The sequence below is a fragment of the Engraulis encrasicolus genome, chromosome 9 (genome assembly GCF_034702125.1).
Source record: "Engraulis encrasicolus isolate BLACKSEA-1 chromosome 9, IST_EnEncr_1.0, whole genome shotgun sequence".
Taxonomy (NCBI): Eukaryota; Metazoa; Chordata; class Actinopteri; order Clupeiformes; family Engraulidae; genus Engraulis; species Engraulis encrasicolus.
The window spans coordinates 30,606,937-30,626,267 of NC_085865.1; the positions used below are offsets into that span (position 1 = coordinate 30,606,937).

General features: G+C 41.0%; 1 protein-coding gene across 1 annotated transcript; it reads left to right on the forward strand.

Annotated features, from left to right (window-relative positions):
* Positions 1-1,013: 1,013 nt before the first annotated feature.
* Positions 1,014-15,102, forward strand: LOC134455257 (patched domain-containing protein 3-like). The gene is made up of 5 exons (XM_063206279.1): positions 1,014-1,694; positions 2,030-2,154; positions 9,801-9,946; positions 10,108-11,673; positions 15,095-15,102. Exons 1-5 carry the CDS (start codon positions 1,014-1,016, stop codon positions 15,100-15,102), a joined length of 2,526 nt encoding a protein of 841 aa, XP_063062349.1.
* The last annotated feature ends 4,229 nt before the right edge of the window (positions 15,103-19,331 follow it).

Here is a 19,331-nt window from a genome sequence, read left to right on the forward strand (position 1 = left end):
ACCAAAGCTTACTTGACACCTACAGTTTTACCTTTGCTACAGGGATGCATTTTCAATGGAAAGTGACAATGAAAACTGCCAAAATAACTGCAGGGTTGTGTGTGTGTGTGTGTGTGTGTGCGTCCTTATGAAATATCACTGCTTACATCTGTAAGCTACACAGTTGATTATATAGCCTATATATAAGAACATCTCTGAATGTGAAACCCATTGAACCTTGAGCCAGATGGGCTACAGCAGCAGAGGACCACACTGGGTGCTATTCTTTTCAGCTTAGAACAGGAAACTGAAGCTACACTTTTGTGTGTGTGTGTGTGTGTGTGTGTGTGTGTGTGTGTGTGTGTGTGCGCGTGTGCGTGCGTGCGTGCGTGCGTGCGTGCGTGCGTGCGTGTGTGTCTGCCTGCCTGCCTGCCTGTCTGTCTGTGCATGAGAGTGTGTTGGCACGCGCCATATTTTTAATATCTTGTATATTCTGTATTAATGTATGTTTGCTACTGGACACCTTAATTTCTTTCGGGATTAATACAGGTAAATGGTACTCCATTCTACACACACACACACACACACACACACACACACACACACACACACACACACACACACACACACACACACACACACACACTGGTCGGGATTGTGTGCTTCCAGGCGGGTTTTGAGCATTTTTTGGGCTGTAAATCATCAACCTCATTTGGCAACCCTGCATACGGCGTGGGTGCAGGAAGTGTATGTCATTACATTTAAAATGGCTAATCTCTCATCCGAGTCCAGTGAGAGGCTGAGTGAATCATTGTGAGTGAACGGTTGACGTGAAAAGGGCTAATGTGTGTGGGTCACAGTGTTGACGTTTTAGGATGATATCTGGAGTTTCATTCTTGCACTTTGTATGAATTAATGTTTAACATATCATCCTTATAACCAATGGCACACAACAGGAATGTCCATTCAAGTTGATGCTCCTCTCCTAGCACACACGCCTATGAAAACAAAATCTAGCCTAATCTCGCTCTAAAATGGGGGGATGTAACTCTAACTGCATCGAGAGGCCTTTAGCAAAAGGATTAAGCAAACTTGGATACATTGTGGGCAAATACCCATGGGTCTTCTTCATTATCCCCCTGATCATATCAGCAGGGCTCGGAGCTGGGTTTTACTTTCTTGAAGACAGAGAAGCAAATGATATTGAAGAGCAGTTTACTCCTATTAATGGACCGGCAAAGGCAGAAAGAGCATTTGTCAAGGAGCATTTCCCTCAAAGCAAAGAATTTTCTAGCCTGAGGCTTCAAACCGAAGGCACATATGCTTCATTTATTGCTGTTCATGAAGCTAACATTATCGACAAAAGTACCTTCCAAGCCATAGTAAACTTAGACAAGAAAGTACAGCAAATTCAAACAGAGAGTAATCAGACATTTGCTAGTTTATGTGGCAAGAAAAAAGGATTTTGTGCTTCAAACTCAGTTGTTGGTATCCTCAACAAAGACATCGAGAATGGAACAGAGATAAATTTTCCTTGGCACCATGATGAATTCTTGGGATCAGTGTTAGGCGGAGTGAAGAAAGACTCTAAAGATGTAACATCTGCGTCGGCTATTAGAATTTTCTATTTCTTACAAGAGGACAATCAGAGCGACACTGACCGATGGCTGGAGATGTTCATGAAGATGATGGAAAAGCACACTGACAAGGACGTGGTGAGATTAATTGGGCATTGAGAAATTAGCAATTTTAATCTATGGCAAGATAGATTTTGTTCTTCACAAGTTAAGTGGATAGTTGGGGTTTTTTCTTAATCCCAATATAAAAACAGGCTCCTTTTGTTTTTCAAAGTACAGGTCAACTATATTTTATGAAAGACCAGCCTGTTGAAATCGTGATGCACATCAGCATCTTTAGAGAAGAGAAATACATGTTCTGTGTATTATTTAGTGTGATGTTGAATCCATCCATACAGCACAGTATGTAAACAATAAGGGAATGTTCCTGTTTTCCATTTAATAACTGTGTTGTTTGCTTCATATGTTTGCAGAGCTTCTCTTACTTCACTTCACTGTCACGAGCAGAGGAAGTGGAAAAGATTCCAGAGACTGTCTTACCAAATTTATCTTTCACTTGCTGCCTGACAATTGGCATCTCAGTTCTCTTATGTTTGAGGTAAGATACAAGTCACACATATCAATGCAATTTTTTTTTTTTAAATCACTATTTGAGGCCCTCCTTACTAAAGTTAAAAAGTCTTTATTAAACACTGGCTACATGCCTACGCGTTTCGACCCATTGTCTTCATCAGGGCATGCCAAAGCACATATCAATGTATGTAGTTAACCAAACAAACAAAAACATCATACAACTGCCTTGCTTTGGTATGAAACTTGCAGTTGTGTTGTTGGGACTGAATCAACCTTTCAAACATAAAAATGTGCTGATCTTACTTTGCAGCTTTAAGAAAGGCAAATTGGGGGTCAAATTGAGGGCCTACCCTCAGTCCTGGGACTTAAAGGATGACTCCGGGGCATTTGATACGAAATCCCATTGCTAGAGGTGGTCAAATAATGACCGTAGACAAAAATTGGTGCAATTCGGCGCTCTCTGTGCAAAGATTGCGCTACTTACGATGCCTGTCATTCTATCCAAATACATGATAGCCAAGGGGCAACTTTTAAACCTTCCACGTAAAACAAAAATTGCACACTGCAGAAACGCGACATTGCTTTATAAACCATCCGACAACGAAGCCACAAGCCTTACCATCAAAACCATATGCCTGGTTCACACATTACTGGCATGGGAATGTTACAAAACAACTTTATAAGCAGCCTCTCACTTACCACTTGTTGGTCTGTGCGCGCCTGCGAAAGCACATAACAGTCGATGAACGATATTCCTATATACGTAGCAATAATCTTCTCTAAAACAGCTGTGCAGGGATTTTAGTTCTCCAGCCCCAGGCCGGATTTCCGGCTTGTGGCAATTAGCCATGGTTAAAAAAAAAAACACTCGAAAATGAATTGACGTTAAATAAATAGAAAAATGTAAAAAGACAATCGAAATCCCTCTTATGTTTGTCAGCCAATGATTGCAAAGGAGCGCTATGAAGCTAACATTATTAACCAATCAGAAGAAGGGGGCAGGTCTTAAGGGGGATTCATACTTGTCGTGACTGGCGCTACCCTCCTTCATACTTCACTCGCGACCTCACTCGCGCCGTCACGTGACCCAAAATGACGTCACACGCCGTGGCGCGAGCTGCCGTGGCGCGACGTCGTGCACCCCAGATTTTTTGTAACATGTCGTGCGCCACCAGCGACCATACAGGTAGGCAGACAAAGCAGGAGTTGCGAAGAGAGGCTACAACTACTGTAGGCTACTACAGAATGGATCCTGCATCATTTTGAGGATAATAAAATGTCCTAGATGTCTTAAATGTTGTTCAGTGAAACAATTGTTTACTTTGTTCAGAAGCACGTTGTGTTCGGCGATCTATTTATAAATTCTGCCGCCAGAACAATGCTCTCACATGGTCTTGGAATGATCTGGCAATGTAGGCTAACAAAAAATATATGTTTCAATGTGGTAAGTCACAAGTCAGACGTTCAGTAGCCCTACAGCAGCCGTGTTTGGCTTTCTATTTTATGCATCCGTAGAACTCACGCTGCGAAAGATACTGCCGTTTCTCTCATGAACAGCAGAGGGCACTTCCGACAATGCGAGCAGAGCTTCTCTGCAAAGCANAGCTTCTCTGTGCTAGCTGAAGCCCCGTTCCATTCAAAAATGGCTGCATTGCAGTAGCGAGTTAATACATGAATCACCACATTACTTACTGGGGCTGCTGCGGAGGTTTTGGCCATACGTGCTTCATTGTACAACTACTTGTGAGTATACGGAAAGATTAAGAGAAATAGTTGTTATTGGTTAGAATTTGACAAAACAATTAGGCGCACCAGTGCGACCAGCATCAGTAGCTCAAAATGAATTGGCTATGCTTAACACCCATTTTAATGGGCGTACAATTAATAGTCAGTCTGCAGTAGTAGCCCATCATACAATAAAATGTTCTTAAAACTGTGGTCATTCCTTCATCAACTCCTAGCTAGCTTTCTCCTCCCTCCTCCTTTCGCTGACAGGCAGTCGCGCATTTCAGAATAGAATCTTCCACTTCGTGATTTGCTAAAACTATACGAGTTCACATGTGCTAGTAACTAGGGAGGTGGTGCGCTCAACTAAGGGAGGTCAAACAGGTGACGAGGCTATCTGGAGTTCTGAGAGTTTTTTGACAGCGACTCCATACAGACTGCTCTCTGTCGGTAGGCATCGTTCATGCTCCTTGAGGGAGAGAGAGAGGGAGAGAGAGAGAGAGAGGCCGCGTACGTGATGTGTCTGTTTGTAGCACTCGCTGAGATGCCATATTCATCATGCAGGAGGAGAGCGCTCCGAAATGGGGAAATACAAAACCGAAATCGCCGCGGATTCCACCTAAACATAGGCTATTAATGTCTAAGGATTTAAAAAAAGCATTTGCAACAGGCTTTGAAAAAGTAGCCTTATTGCAGAACATGTTATACCTTAGGCCTAGCTTACATGTAGCGTAGCCTACTGACATGTCTGCACATTTGGAAGACTAGCTTAGAGCACAGGGAAGGCTCCAAAAGTCTTTTGAAATTACATTATTATTAGGCCTATTATTATTATTATCAGAAAAGACCAGTTCAATTAGTAGAGTCGCTACAGCTGAGGTGTCTCTGGGTGTGTGTGTGTGTGTGTGTGTGTGTGTGTGTGTGTGTGTGTGTGTGTGTGCTGGTGCACCCTTTAAAAAATGTTTAGACGCACCGGTGCAACCAGCCCAAAAAGTTAGTCTGGAGCCCTGCAGTAGCCTACATGTGTAACATTGTTAGGGTTAGGCTAGTACTATTGACACCCAAGTCATTCAAGTCATACATCATTTTGACCACATTGTAGGCCTACCCATAAGATAAATGAGATAAACATAGTGTAAACACTAAAAAGCAATGAACTTTTCATTCCGACATAGAGAGTCACGTGGACGCACCATTAAGTTCAGGCTCAGGATTTTGTTAAACTTTAATCCCTGGCCGTGGTCAACTATTGAAAACATTATAACAATATTACTAACCATGTAATAGCATTAAGTAATGCTAACCTTGCAGTATATCGCACTGGCGCTTTGATTTGAAAACAAGTACAAGTCTCGTTTTCGTTGCATGAAGAGGAATATTCCCATTTCAGAATAATTATAAAGTGGCGGATGGTGCAATTGATCGGATTAGAGTTAATTTACGACGCTTACAATTGTTATGATATTGCATAATCATTGGCATGCATTACTTTCCGGTCGTACAGTTTATCACTTAGTAGGCTCGGACGCAACCACGCAGGAAAATATTTGATCAAAACGTGATCTGCTTGGTCTTAAAAAGGCGGGGATAACTGCGTCGCAGCCAAGCTGGACACATCCGGACCTGAAGACTATGACGAGATTTCAACAGCGGCAAAGAAGGTGGATCTTTAGGTCTGTGGGTGGATCTACCTGTTTTGACAGCGGGTGTACCAGGTCGACCTCTCGTGGAATGAAATCATCACGGCGCTAATTCCATGACGCGCTTACCAACGTTGTTACATGCTTAAAAGATGCGATTCCCTCACTACCACCCGTAGATGAACCGGATGGTTTTGAGGTAGAGATACAGGTCAACACCCGGTGGATCAGGGTTCGATACTCCGTCAATTTTGTGATAAATTGGCTTCAGTTTCATGTAATAATTCAGTTAATTAGTACTCACTTTGGGCTTTTCATTTTGTGTTTTGGGACCCAAGTCGTCTTTCAGATAGGACAGTTTTAAAATGACATAAGACCGCCAACCCATCTCGCGGGGATTGAACCCAGGTGTTCAATATGTAGCTTTACTATGGTGCGCCAACCACAAAGGCCACTCTGTTTCGTGCACTTTCATACATAAGACAACATAAGTCACTCGCAATAGGTGTGTTTCCACATTCATCATCAGCAACCGAAGACTCCCTGTGTTTCGATGCAGTTTCGAACCGGGGACTTCAAGAATGGAAGTCAGGCACGCATCCACTGCTCTAACCGTCAAGCTGGCAGCCTGCGGAATAGTACTGGTTTTGTAACCAACGGCATACATTCCTAACATGGCGAAGATGGAGCATCTGACGACAGAGTTGTTTGTTTCTTTTTTTTACTGTTGCAAGTGGACTGTGCGATATGGATGAAACCACTCTGAGTATGCTGCATGTAGAAAATGAAGCAAGTTCAACTACACACACATGAATCACATGAGCTATGAACACCAATCACGGCAGATTCCTCACATCATGGAGGAGGTCCCATGCCAACGCAGTTGCTCTTGTGGTACTGCGTGGCTGCTTGACAAAAATCTTGTTCCCGCGATGGTTTAACGCCATGTGACACGACTGCCGCGCAGAGGTCACTCCCTTAAACTGCGTCGTGAACGGAAAATCTAACCAGGATGCTTCACGCGGACACAGTGAGCACGCTCGCTGCCTAGCAAATCTGCTGCCTGGTTGAAAAAATGCCATCATGAACGACCTTAGTGACAGCATTCTACCTCTGAAGTCACATGCTCAATGTTGCAGGAAGTGGCGACTGCTTGCCTTGCCAGCTGTTTAGCGAAGCTGAAACAAACAACTAACATGATCTCCTACCATTAGAACGATGTAGAAAAGGACAAAGTGGGGTCACTGGATATGCAACAGTCCAAAACGGATGCATTTTTCCAAATTGTGGCAACAAGTACGAAGTTACAGAGGCTGTATTCATCATCTGCCTCTCTAGTCTGCGAGATGAGCTGTGGATGCTGCACCTCTCTAGACATGTCTCCATTGGCGATTATTGTGGTGTTTGCGTCCTAGTAAACGCCACACCCCATGTCGTGCACATTTAGGCACACACACTTTTCCATGATTCTTTGGTGACAAATCTAGTTGCAGTGTGATTGCTGCACGTTACGCAGCGAGATTGTATCGCACCTGTTACAAAACATAATTTTATTGTAACACACCTCATCTTCTCAATAAGAGCAACGGGCATAACAATTATTTTTTATTTTTATTTTAACGGCATACGAAGCCAATGAATAGAATGGGCAAAGCAGTCTTGTCGCCACCAGAGAAAGCGAATTCCTCACGTACAGCACCAGGTGTGATTGATTATTTCCAGTCCCCAAAATGCCCAAAACCTGTCTGGAGGCACTAAATCCAGCCCAATTTCAACTAGTTTTCTATTGATATCTATGCCCATGAATCTACAGGAAAAACTTGATCAATGCCTTTTTTTAACCGACATATGGAAAAACCACCCAATATGGCAACACTGCTGGCGTGACTTCAGAGCTAGATGAGAGTTTGATGTGGCTACTGCATCCCAAATATTATGCAATATCATAACAAATTTGTAAGCGTCTTGAATGAACTCTAATCCGATCAACTGCACCATCCGCCACTTTATAATTATTCTGAAATAATATTCCTCTTCATGCAACGAAAACAAGACTTGCACTTGTTTTCAAATCAAAGCGCCAGTGCGATATACTATAAGGTTGGCATTACAATGCTGTTACATGGTAGGTAATATTGTTGTAATGTTTTCAATAGTTTACCACGGCTGTTTTAGAGAAGATAATTGCTTCGTATATGAGAATATCGTCCATCGACTGATATGGGCTTTCGCAGGCGCGTGCAGACCAACAAATGGTAAGTGAGAGGCTGCTTTAGGCCAGTAAATCTAGCTCTAAAAAGTCCCAAATCTGGTACAAATTGCAATAGTAATGGTTCCTACTTTTAAGTGATCCTTAAACCCCCTTGTATCACATATTAAAAATCTACAGCTTTATATTTAGTGGAACATACTTTTTTTCAAGGTCAAAGTTGGCAGATTTCCCATTCATTTCTCCATAGGGAGACAATATCTGAGATACAAGGTGAATAGGGTAAAATTTAGGGTAAACTATGACATATTGATTTGAAACTTTTACAGTTGGTAACCCACATTAAGGCAAATATTTTTTATAAAATAGTTTTCTGAAATATGCAAATGAGGTCATATGTACTGAAATATGTGATAAATCTGTGGCAACAGACCAAGCATAAAACAAATTGCAATAGTAATGGTTCATACATTATATTGATCCTTCAACCCCTCTGCATCACATATTAAAAATCTACTTTCATCAATTCAGTGGAACATACTTTTCCCAAGGTCAAAAGTATCCGATTTTACCCACTTAATGGCAAAATGCATTGGAAATCTGCTACTTCTGACCTTCAAAAAAGTATGTTCCACTAAAGTGATGAAGGTAGATTTTTCATATGTGATGTAGGGTGGATTAAGTATCAATAAAAAGTTTGAATCAATACTTTTGCAATTTGTTTTATGTTTTGCCCGTTGTTGCATAATTTATCAAATATTTAAGAAGACGTGATCTCATTTGCATATTTAATCATCATATTTCAGACAACTTTCTATAATAAAAATATTTGTCTTTGCTTGAGTAAATTACTGTGAAAGTTTCAAGTTGATATTTCATTGTTTACAATTTCAGCCTATTCCACAAGTATATCCTATATTGTCTTCCTATGGAAAAATGAATGGGGAATCTCCAACTTTGACCTTGAATAAAAATAAGTTCAACTAAATATCAAGCTGCAGATTTTCAATATGTTATTTAGGCATACCTTATATAAGGATTACTATTGCAATTTGTCCCGGGTCAAACGCTAGATTGATTGGCCTACTTATAAAGTTGTTTTGTAACGTTCCCATGCCAATAATGTGTGAACCACGCATATGGTTTTGATGGTAAGGCTTGTGGCTTTGTTGTCGGATGGTTTATAAAGCAGTGTCGTGTTTCTGCAGTGTGCAATTTGTTGTTTTACGTGGAAGGTTTAGAAGTTGCCCCTTGGCTACCATGTATTTGGATTGAATGTCAGGCAGCGTAAGTAGCGCAATCTTCGCACAGAGAGCGCCGAATTGCACCAATTTTTGCCTACGGTCATTATTTGACCACCTCCAGCAATGGGATTTCGTTTCAAATGCCCCGGAGTGGTCCGTGTAAAAGTCTTTTCCTGGTGACCCAGCCATTGTCCGAATATCTTAGCACTGACCATAGCTTGGTTTTGCGTAGTAGCGGAATTCTGCTGTCACCACTGAAAGATTTCAGCCTAATTTACTAGGGGTGGTACGGTTCACAAAATTCACGGTTCGGTTCATATCACGGTGTCAAGGTCACGGTTTTCGGTTCTCTACGGTTCTTTTTTTTAGTTCATGATAAATGGTGCACTGGGAATATGAATCAATATTTATATAACTGCAGTTACAAAGTGATGATTTTTTTGGGCAGTACATGAATTGCGGTTTGCCACGGATTGCACGGTTCGGTTCGGTATGTGTGTGAATTGTACGATTTCGGTTTTCGGGGCGGTTTGTGCCATCCCTATAATTTACTGGATTTTCCTGCTACAATTGCTTGAGTTTTTTCCGGTGCAGGAAAACACAGCCGACGCACGCCACAGAACATCATTGGGACACACACACACAGACGCACTCACATGCACGCACACACACCACGTAACGTCATTGAGAAACCCCAACGTGGTGTGCACATCCCTTGTATTTTTCCGCTTTGGGAGCTGGGTTGGCACATCTCTTTAAAAACAATATTTTTGTTGGTCCTTTGCAGGGAAAGTTGAAAGGTAGATATGGCCTGCTTGGTCAGCATAAGAGTCTCATTTGTGTTCACCTGTAGGCTGGACTGTGTGAGGAACAAGGGTTGGGTGGCCATCTTTGGGGTGCTGTCTGCTGCCTTGGCTGTGGTCTCCAGCTTTGGACTGCTTCTCCTCTGTGGGACGCCATTTGTGATGACTGTTTTGTCTTCCCCTTTCCTCATTCTTGGTAAGCAAAAAGACAAATGACACAGCCTTTACAGTACCCTACTTCAATTTTACGTAAGTAATCTGCAAAGGCTTGCAATCATCATGCAACTGATTTTACACTTTGAACATTGAGAATGTTTTGCTACTCGATGTGTGTTACTTAAATGTCTTCTACATCAGGTATTGGTGTGGATGACATGTTCATCATGATCTCCTGCTGGCAGAAGACAAATGTGAAAGCCAAAGTGGAGGATCGCATGGCAGAGACCTACAAGGAGGCTGCTGTCTCCATCACCATCACTACCCTGACTAATGTCTTGGCCTTCTACATCGGCCTCATGACACCCTTTGGATGTGTGCAGTCCTTCTGTATGTACACAAGCACTGCAGTCCTCTTCTGCTACATCTACAACATTACATTCTTCGGTGCGTTTCTAGCTCTGAATGGTCGAAGAGAAGGAAGTAACAGGCATTGTCTTACATGCAAGAGGGTTGAGGAACCAGATAAAGACAGAAAAGGAAATGCTTGCTCAGTAGGAGGCGCCTATGATCACGAGACAGGTGCAGAGGAGGAAATGCCAATCAATATATTTTTCAAGAAATATTATGGACCGTTCATTACTAATATTTGGGCCAAGATGTTTGTGGTTGTGCTGTATGCAGGCTATCTGGCAGGTAGCATATATGGTTGTTTTCAAATACAAGAGGGCATAGACCTAAAAAATCTAGCACCCGATGATTCATATGTTGGTAGCCACTATGATAATGAAGACAAGTACTTCTCAGAGTATGGACCCTTCGTCATGTTAGTTATCAAAGATGAAAACTTTACATATTGGGAAAAATGTGCTCGTGAAAACCTCAACATATGCTTGAAAGAATTGGAATCATCTGACAAAGTTGCCAAAAACATGATTATATCTTGGCTTGACAATTATGAGCGATACTATACTAATAGAGTTAGCATGAACGTTACAGATGAAAATGACTTCATGCGACAATTACCAAATTTTCTTGAGATGACAGATTTTAACGAGGACGTCATAATTTCTGAAGGGAAAATACGGGCCTCCCGGATATTCATCCCTACCACAAATATTAGAACTGCAGTTGATGAGAAGGAAATGCTAAAACTTTTTCGTGACACAGCTTCCACTTGTGGGTATAAAATGGACCTATTAGTCTACCACCCAGCCTTTATCCTTTTTGACCAGTATGTAGTCATTGTTAGCAACACGCTCCAAAATATTGTAGCTGCTACTTTGGTAATGTTTGTCATTTCTTTACTGTTGATTCCAAATCCTCTCTGCTCTCTGTGTGTAACATTTGCTATTGCTTCAGTGATAGTAGGTGTTGCTGGTTTCATGGCTTTGTGGGGTGTCAATCTAGATTCTATTTCCATGATCATCCTGGTCATCTGCATTGGCTTTTCTGTTGATTTCTCAGCACACATTTCCTATGCCTTTGCGGCAAGTAAAAGGAAGAGCGCTAATGAAAAAGCCATTGATGCACTCCAGAGTCTTGGGTACCCTGTTATACAAGGCGCTGTCTCTACCCTTTTTGGCATTGTTGTCCTTTCTACAGCAAAAGGCTACATCTTCAGAACCTTCTTCAAGATCATGTTTCTGGTCATCACGTTTGGAGCAGTCCATGGTATCATATTCATCCCAGTGTTCCTCACATTCTTTGGCTGTTGCAGTGACAGTTCTGAATCAGACACAGACTGTGCACATGACAAAGACCAGAGTACTGTTTTGCCAAATTTGTACATCAATGCCACTAAAGGTGTCATGCAAGTTAACAGTTACATGGGACACTATAGTGGTGGCCTAAGGGCTGCGTATAATGGTAATGGTAGCACAATGCAGTTTAATGGGACTAGTAATAACATGGGGCAGTACAGTGGTCTAAGGGCTTCATATAATGGTAATGTAATTCCATCTAATGCACATAATAACACAAGACAATACAATGCTTCAGGTAGCACACAGATATATGACACTGGTAATGGGCAATATCGTAATGGGACTAGTGAACAGTACCAGGGAAGAGGTCTATGGGCTTCATACAATGCCAATGGTAGCGCAATGCCATCTAATGTCTATGATAATGCAATACAATACAATCCTCCGGATAGCAGAATGAGAAATGACGACACTGGCAATGGGAAATATAATAGGAGCAGTGACATAGAACAGCACAGTGGGAGAGGTCTAAGGGCTCCATACAAGCCTAACGGCAATGCTAACACCGCAGTTTCATGGCACTAGTGATACACCACAATACAATCCTGCTGGTAACACGATGGCGTTTCAAATGTCAGAGCAATGTCATTTAGGGAATGAGACAAGTCCCAGTGGGTGGCGGCTCCAATATAATGCGCTTGAACACAGTTAAACATGGATATACCGTAGTGATTTTCATTAAGCAGATCTAAATCCAAGGTTTTAAACATAACCTAGTAGAAGGCTTTATTGCATTACATTACATTACATTGCACTTAGCTGACGCTTTCATTTATTCAAAGTCACTTACAGTTATTATTTGTCAGGGTATTGGTTACAGTCCTTGGAGCAATGTGGGGTTAGGTGCCTTGCTCAAGGGCACTTCAGCCATGAATGGATATGTAGGGAGAGGTCAGGGGGGATTCGAACCGGCAACCCCTATGAAAGACCAACTCTCCAACCACTAGACCACGGCTGCCCATTATATTACATTTTGAGTTTGATTGGGAGGGGTGCATTTATTGGATAGGATATTGAAGCAGGTGACAGGAAGTACGTAGGACAAAAATATAATCTGTGGTCGATAAGGCTGATCAGATTTTTTTTTTATTTTGTTTTGGCCAACCTAAGATGTCTGGCCATTCCTGGGCCTGCAGTCGAAAACTGTTATGGCTATGAAATCAAGGACATTTATCAACGTATTTATCAACGTAGTTGTAAAATTCTATTCAACAAGGATTTACTTTTCATTTCCTCCGCCAAGGAGGTTATGTTTTCGATCGCATTGACTTGTCTGTCTGTCTGTCTGTTTGTTTGTCTGTCTGTTTATCAGCTGAATAACTCAAAAGGTTATGAACGGATTTGGATGAAACTTTGTGGAGTTGTTGGACATGACAACAGAAACAAGTGATTCAATTTTGGTGGTGATCCGGATCACGTCCAGATCCAGGATTTTTTTTGAAAGATTTTATATGGTTTGTATGGTTTTGTATGGTATGGTTTGTATGTTTTGTTGTTGTTTTTGTTTGTTGTCTTTTTTTAAAAGGAATAATAGAAAACAGATTTTATTAAAATGTCTTGCATAGCATGCCGTGTCATGATAGCAGTGATATGTGTGATGATTCCAATGAAAATGTCATTATGATGTGTCATTTTTTCCATTTTGTATAAAGATGAGGAAAATAATACCTGCGGTGTATATTATTTTTTGCAGCAGCACTACATGTACATGGTTTATGCCCATAATGTTGTTTATCAGTTCATAAAAACATGCCACAGAAAATAAACCTAAACATCATTGGTTTGTGTGTATGACACACACACACAGGGCTTTGATAAATATATTTTGCATGGCTTGTTCCTCTGAACAATAAAACATTCATGATAACGATTATTATTGTTATGACAATATTTCTTCTTGTGACCATGTCTGCTTTCCGTAATTGGCTGCAGGTAGTTTCCTTATTTCATTTTGCCCATAAATACCAAGTAGGTCACCCAAACACCACCCTTTTCCAGTCAGTCACCTTCTCCACATTCCTGGTAGTACCTCCCATCATAGTCAGCTGGCATGTCAAAGTCCACAACCACGTGACCTGCCTGGGAAAAGTTGTTGAGTGTCTTACCATGATTTTATGTGCAGTGATTTCCCTGTTAGTGTGTTAAGTTGGGTGCATGTGGGGTTACAAGAAGCCTTAAACAATAAGTAGCTATACGAGGCAGCCGACTGGTTTTATGTAGTGTATGTGTATGCATGCATAATGATGACTATATCTACGGGATAAAGAGGAAAGTATACTGTACTTACTGTATGGGAAAAAGAATGATTCTTTGATTTGTGTATTAAAGTCTAAAATCAATCCCTATGCTCACCTTGCTAAGTTGTAGATCCTCCTCACTGTGTTTCCTTATTCCTGTCCTTCATCAATAGCTGCCCTCCATCACTTACATATATTTTATTGTCACCATCTTCCTGTTGTTCTTTGCTTCTGCTCACTCTTACATTGCATTGCATTACAACTGACACTTTTATTCGAACTGAAAAGTGATCGTTAACGTTATGTAGGCACAGGTCATTGGCTACATTCTCTGGAGCAATGTGGGGTTAGTTGAATTGCTCATAGACATCTCAGTCATAGATGAAGGTGTGGGGGGGGGGGACTTGGTATGCCAGCAGGTGGTGCTGTGGCTTTCAATGAAATAGTATACGGCTGACAAACTCAAATTCAGTGTGAACCGAAATCAAAATCTTGGATTTGAAGGGCTGAAGTAAATATATATATGAAAAAATAACGACAGACTGTAATAGTATAATCTAGGCAAATTTCACAACCTTTCGTTCCTGTCATATTGGTTTTCAAAGTGATCAAATAGCCTACCAGAATGCGCACACAGGAATCCCAAAGTGCTACGTAGCTAGGTGTTTAACATTGGAAGTTTCACTGGACCAGTGTAGTGCGTGGTTAGAACCTGTTTTCTACTCGGCTGGATGTTGAAGCGGTTTCAGCAGTTTCTGTACTCCTACCGACTCTATTCTGGGAGAATACTTAACGTGAGACTCACATCGTGAGTACATCAGAATCGATTTATAGGCTTTGTAAATTAAGTTATATTGTACCACTCCAATCAGACGTGAGCACAACTGAATTTATTCCATGGCTATTATTAAACTTGTGGTGCTACCTGCATAGAGAGTTCAAACAAAGGTTAATAGGTCAAGCTAATCTGTACACAAGTCTATAAAAACCATCTGGTTTATCTACTATATGTTTTCATGCACTTCTAATTTTTCTGAGGAAGGCCTGTTTATTATCTGACATACTATATCTATGCCCGACCTGCATGCACACAATGGCAATGTACACGTACATTGGGTGTGAGAGGGCTTGTGTCTGCATTATGAGTTTATTGTTTTCTATCCTCATATCATGTGACCTGCCTAGGGATCTAGCTCTACTCTTGCTTTGCATTGGATTGGATTGCCAGCCTTGCTTTGCTTTTTATGGCTGCATTACAGTCTTGGTCTGTGGTGATCTACTTGGCTTGTTTGACTTGTTTGCAGGTGGGGTTACTCGTGACAAACACAATATATTTATACTAACATACTTGTGACTTATGAGTATATTGGTTGTGTATACAGTATAGTGTGTGTATGCATGCATAGTGACAACACAAATAAATGTAGAATGTAAAATTGAGCTGGTCGGAAACAGAATTTTGCACGTGTGTGTAAGTGTACATGCATTTGTAATCTCTGCAAACATACATACCTGTGTGTGTGTGTGTGTGTGTGTGTGTGTGTGTGTGTGTGTGTGTGTGTGTGTGTGTGTGTGTGTGTGTATGTGTGTGCCTGTGTATGCATACTGGTGGTGTGAGTAGCTTATTTACGGTGCATGATCTGGGTTATTTTTCTTGGGGGATTTTGTGGGTGTTTTACATGTGGGCAGCAGGGGGCGCACTATGCCAACAGGTGCTGCTGTTACCTAAACGGCACATTTTGTGTACAGTACTCTAAAACCAAGGTAGATTAAAAGAATAGCTCAGGGGCCTAATACTATAAAGCTGGTTCCGGAGTAAACCAGTTTGAGTTAAAGGACCAGTTCAGTCAATTTCAACATGCAGTTGTAATGCTCACACTACCCTGGACTTGTCAGTACCTGAGTTTTTTTCTTCTTCTTCAGCCTTTTCCGAGATCTTGGTCATTGTAATGGGGGCAACACTTTGTTTACATTTCAAAGAAACATTTTTATTTATTCCCAAAAACATCCGAAAGGTAATACAACATCAGCAGACAACTAGCAAACAGCAGTACCTTTTGGGAAAATATTTGGAGTAGGCCTATGTTAATTTTTTGTTAAATGTAAACAAACGCTGCCCCCATTAGGATAGCTCATATCTCGGAAAGGGCTTAGCCGAAAATTTTGACATCACCGGGTACTGACAAGTCAAGTGTAGCGTGAGCAATACAACAGCACATTGAAATTGACTGAACTGGTCCTTTAAGAGGCAAATCGTCTAATAGAAGAGCTTTGTAGTATAGCTATACTTCCAATAGGAGAGCCCGGAGTTCTTATTTTCTTAAGGCATTTTATTATTGAATATATATAACATTTGATGCAACATGTAATAATTAAATTCTCTTTTATACAGTAAGTGAATGTAATAAAAAAAACATAATTTTAATGCAGTAATTGAATGGAATAGTAGAACATGTTTGTGGTTCATGTTGAGCTCCGATCTTGATTAAACTTGCATCCCCAGATCTGTGTAACATACAAACAGTCACAGAAATACAGAATGAATATCCAAATGAAAATGTAAAATACAAATTGTGACCAAATATCATGGTGTGCTAATACTCCTATTACATATCCTCAAAGAAATTGATGATATCACTTCTAAACCGTTCCACATTCTAATGAATGGATAGGTTAAATAGAGCCATGATGTAATTAAATTTAACGTATCTCAACGTAACAAACCTTGGAGGGCCTTGTCCACCCAGGATGCATTTGGATCGGTGCAGTATTTTCCAGATTCATTGGTAAAACTGAAATTAAGAGTAAACAGACCTTGTAAATACAGAGCAGCAGCAGTATATCTTTCAATTTAAACATTAAAAAATGCAGTGCATTACATAAACACAGACATTGCACTGTACCTATGCATATACTCTATATGTATACAGTAGCCTATATGGGTCAGTGATGGTTCAGAAGTAGCACACGTCATGGTGGCGCTACCAGTGCCACTAATATTGAATGGATTTTTTGTTTGTTTGTTTGTTTGTTTTTAGTGGACTATCTAAGAAGTATATTCATTGCAGCATATCAACCACCAATTTCTAATTCATTTATGGGCATTAGATGCCATTGCGCAACCTAATGTCTGAGCCCAAAAAAAGTCTTTCTACATATATTAGGGCTGATTGATCTCTGAAATTCCACATTTATTCGCACTTAATCTATCTAAATTTTTTCCATGATTAATTTTTCATTATTATTTTGCATTTCAAGAGAAATGCTGGATGCTTCATAGCACAATGAACAAGGTCTAATGTAAGATGAGCGTCTTAGCTTTAAATAGGCCTACAATAGTATTTACTGGTTTCATGTGCTTCAGAGGCTGAGATATTTAGGTTTTTATAGGCTGACAGTTAGCCTGGTAAACCAGCGCCACCCGCTGGACGCCAAAGTTTTTCAGCTAGCGAGTGGGTCTGGCCTCGGATCTAAGAACGTTTGAACGCTGTGCCCTGAGTCAGGCAAAATCACAACGCAGCGATTTGTTTTGAATCAAAGCGGGCGGGGTTTTGAGGGAGTGACGACGAACCTCGCAACACCTTTGTGAAAGCACATCAATGGCAAAGATCACAGATTGGTCAGAGTGCCAGCACGGTTTGAAAAAACAACGGGTTGTTCTCATCAACAATCTTCGGAGGTATCGTTCATCGGGGTTAGACTAATTTACTCCGGTCTCACATTTAGGCTGGTTTATCAGGCTAGCTTTTTTCCAAAAATGACTTTTTTCGCGTTTTTAGCAGGTATTTTAGGAATACATTTGTTAAAGCTCATAATGCAAAGTATTTCCAATCAGATGCACTCGGAAAAATAGCTTTTCGACTATTTATGACTTTTATGTCTTTCGTTTCAATCACTTGAACAGTTTAACATTTACTGTACATTTACACAGTTCAATTTCAGTTCTCTCGTTTTTATGCACTTCACTTTAGTGTAGGCCTAGTGTACAGTAGGTGTAAATGGGACATACGTGAGGCCTAGCATAGGTGTAAATGGGACACACACTAGGCCTAGCATAGGTGTAAATGGGACACACACTAGGCCTAGCATAAGTGTTAATGGGACATACGCCCTTTCCACCACAGATGCCCAGTTCTGAGTGAGGTCTTTGTTGTTTTCTTGTTTTATTAAATATACGGTGGGTTCATTTCTGATATGTATTTTGGTACGGTTAGACCTTTAGTTTGATATATTGAGCTCATTTTTGCAAAAAAATGCTACTTACGTTACGACCCTCTGGCTCTAAATCCCCGAATGATATGGGCCTACCCTACATGCTGGGCAACATTATGCAAACACGTATTTGCAATTGCCACTTTGAGGGAATTATGGTGAAGGCCTTGCTCCCATGTCTCCGACTCAACAAGCTTTTCAATCATGCCGTAACTAAATAAGAAACTATGGTGGAGTGAAATATAATAATAATGTGTACTTACACAATGGCTCTCACGCATGGGCCCAAGGCATTTTGATACCTGGCACTGGTGACGTTGCTAATGACCGCACGGCTCACTTGACGACAGCATTCCGTGCTCACTTTGGTAGGCCGACGGACTGTGAAGAAACAGTACAGTAGATGGATTAGATGGATTACGTTCCGAAAATGGAGGTTACACCAGGTAAAGGAGAAAAAAAACATTTACATGTCTGAAACAAAAGAAAACGAATCACTTCAAACAGCACAATTAAGCAATGGAGTTAAGGCACCCCACTCACAGACACAAAAAGTCACAAAGAACGATAGTTGATTGACAGGAGCACAACTACACACTCACACACACTCACACTCACACGCACTTACACACACACACACACACACACACATTGAAAGTCGAAGGATTATCGGGTTGTGTGGACCCTTAAGTACGGTCTGAACATCACAAATCAGGAACAATTACTGTACTGTGAAGATCTAATTCTGTCTGTCCACAAGAGAGAACTCCTAAAAATGAATAAATTCCATTGCAATATTCATTAAATTAAACTTTTTGTACAGTGTCAGTATATATAGAAACGTCTAAACTTACAGTTACCCCTTGGCCTCTTGGCTATGACACCCATAAGCATTACTCCCGTGATGGCCATTACGAGCACAAACTTCATTGCTGCTTTCAGTTTATCAGTCTGCTCTGCTCTTTGATGGCTATGTCTGATAGCTTTAATAATAACAACTAGTCACCTTAACCCCTGTGCAGCTTCGAGAAGCAGTCAGAAAAAACGGAAGTCACAGCTCCTCCCCAAGACGTGACCACAGAACATGTACTGCATTTGCTGGGCATTGCACACAAATTGACAAATCTCAAGCTTGTTTCTGGTGTATAACCAGGGCCGTATTAAAATGGCATGGGGCCCCTAGACTACAGGTTTTTGTCCCCCTCCCCCC

Bases quoted from the DNA above. Each gene is read 5' to 3' on its own strand.
- LOC134455257 (XM_063206279.1), top strand. From the start codon at position 1,014: ATGGGGGGATGTAACTCTAACTGCATCGAGAGGCCTTTAGCAAAAGGA. The intron at 1,695-2,029 runs GTGAGATTAATT...ATATGTTTGCAG, and splicing joins AGCACACTGACAAGGACGTG to AGCTTCTCTTACTTCACTTC. The intron at 2,155-9,800 runs GTAAGATACAAG...GTTCACCTGTAG, and splicing joins TCAGTTCTCTTATGTTTGAG to GCTGGACTGTGTGAGGAACA.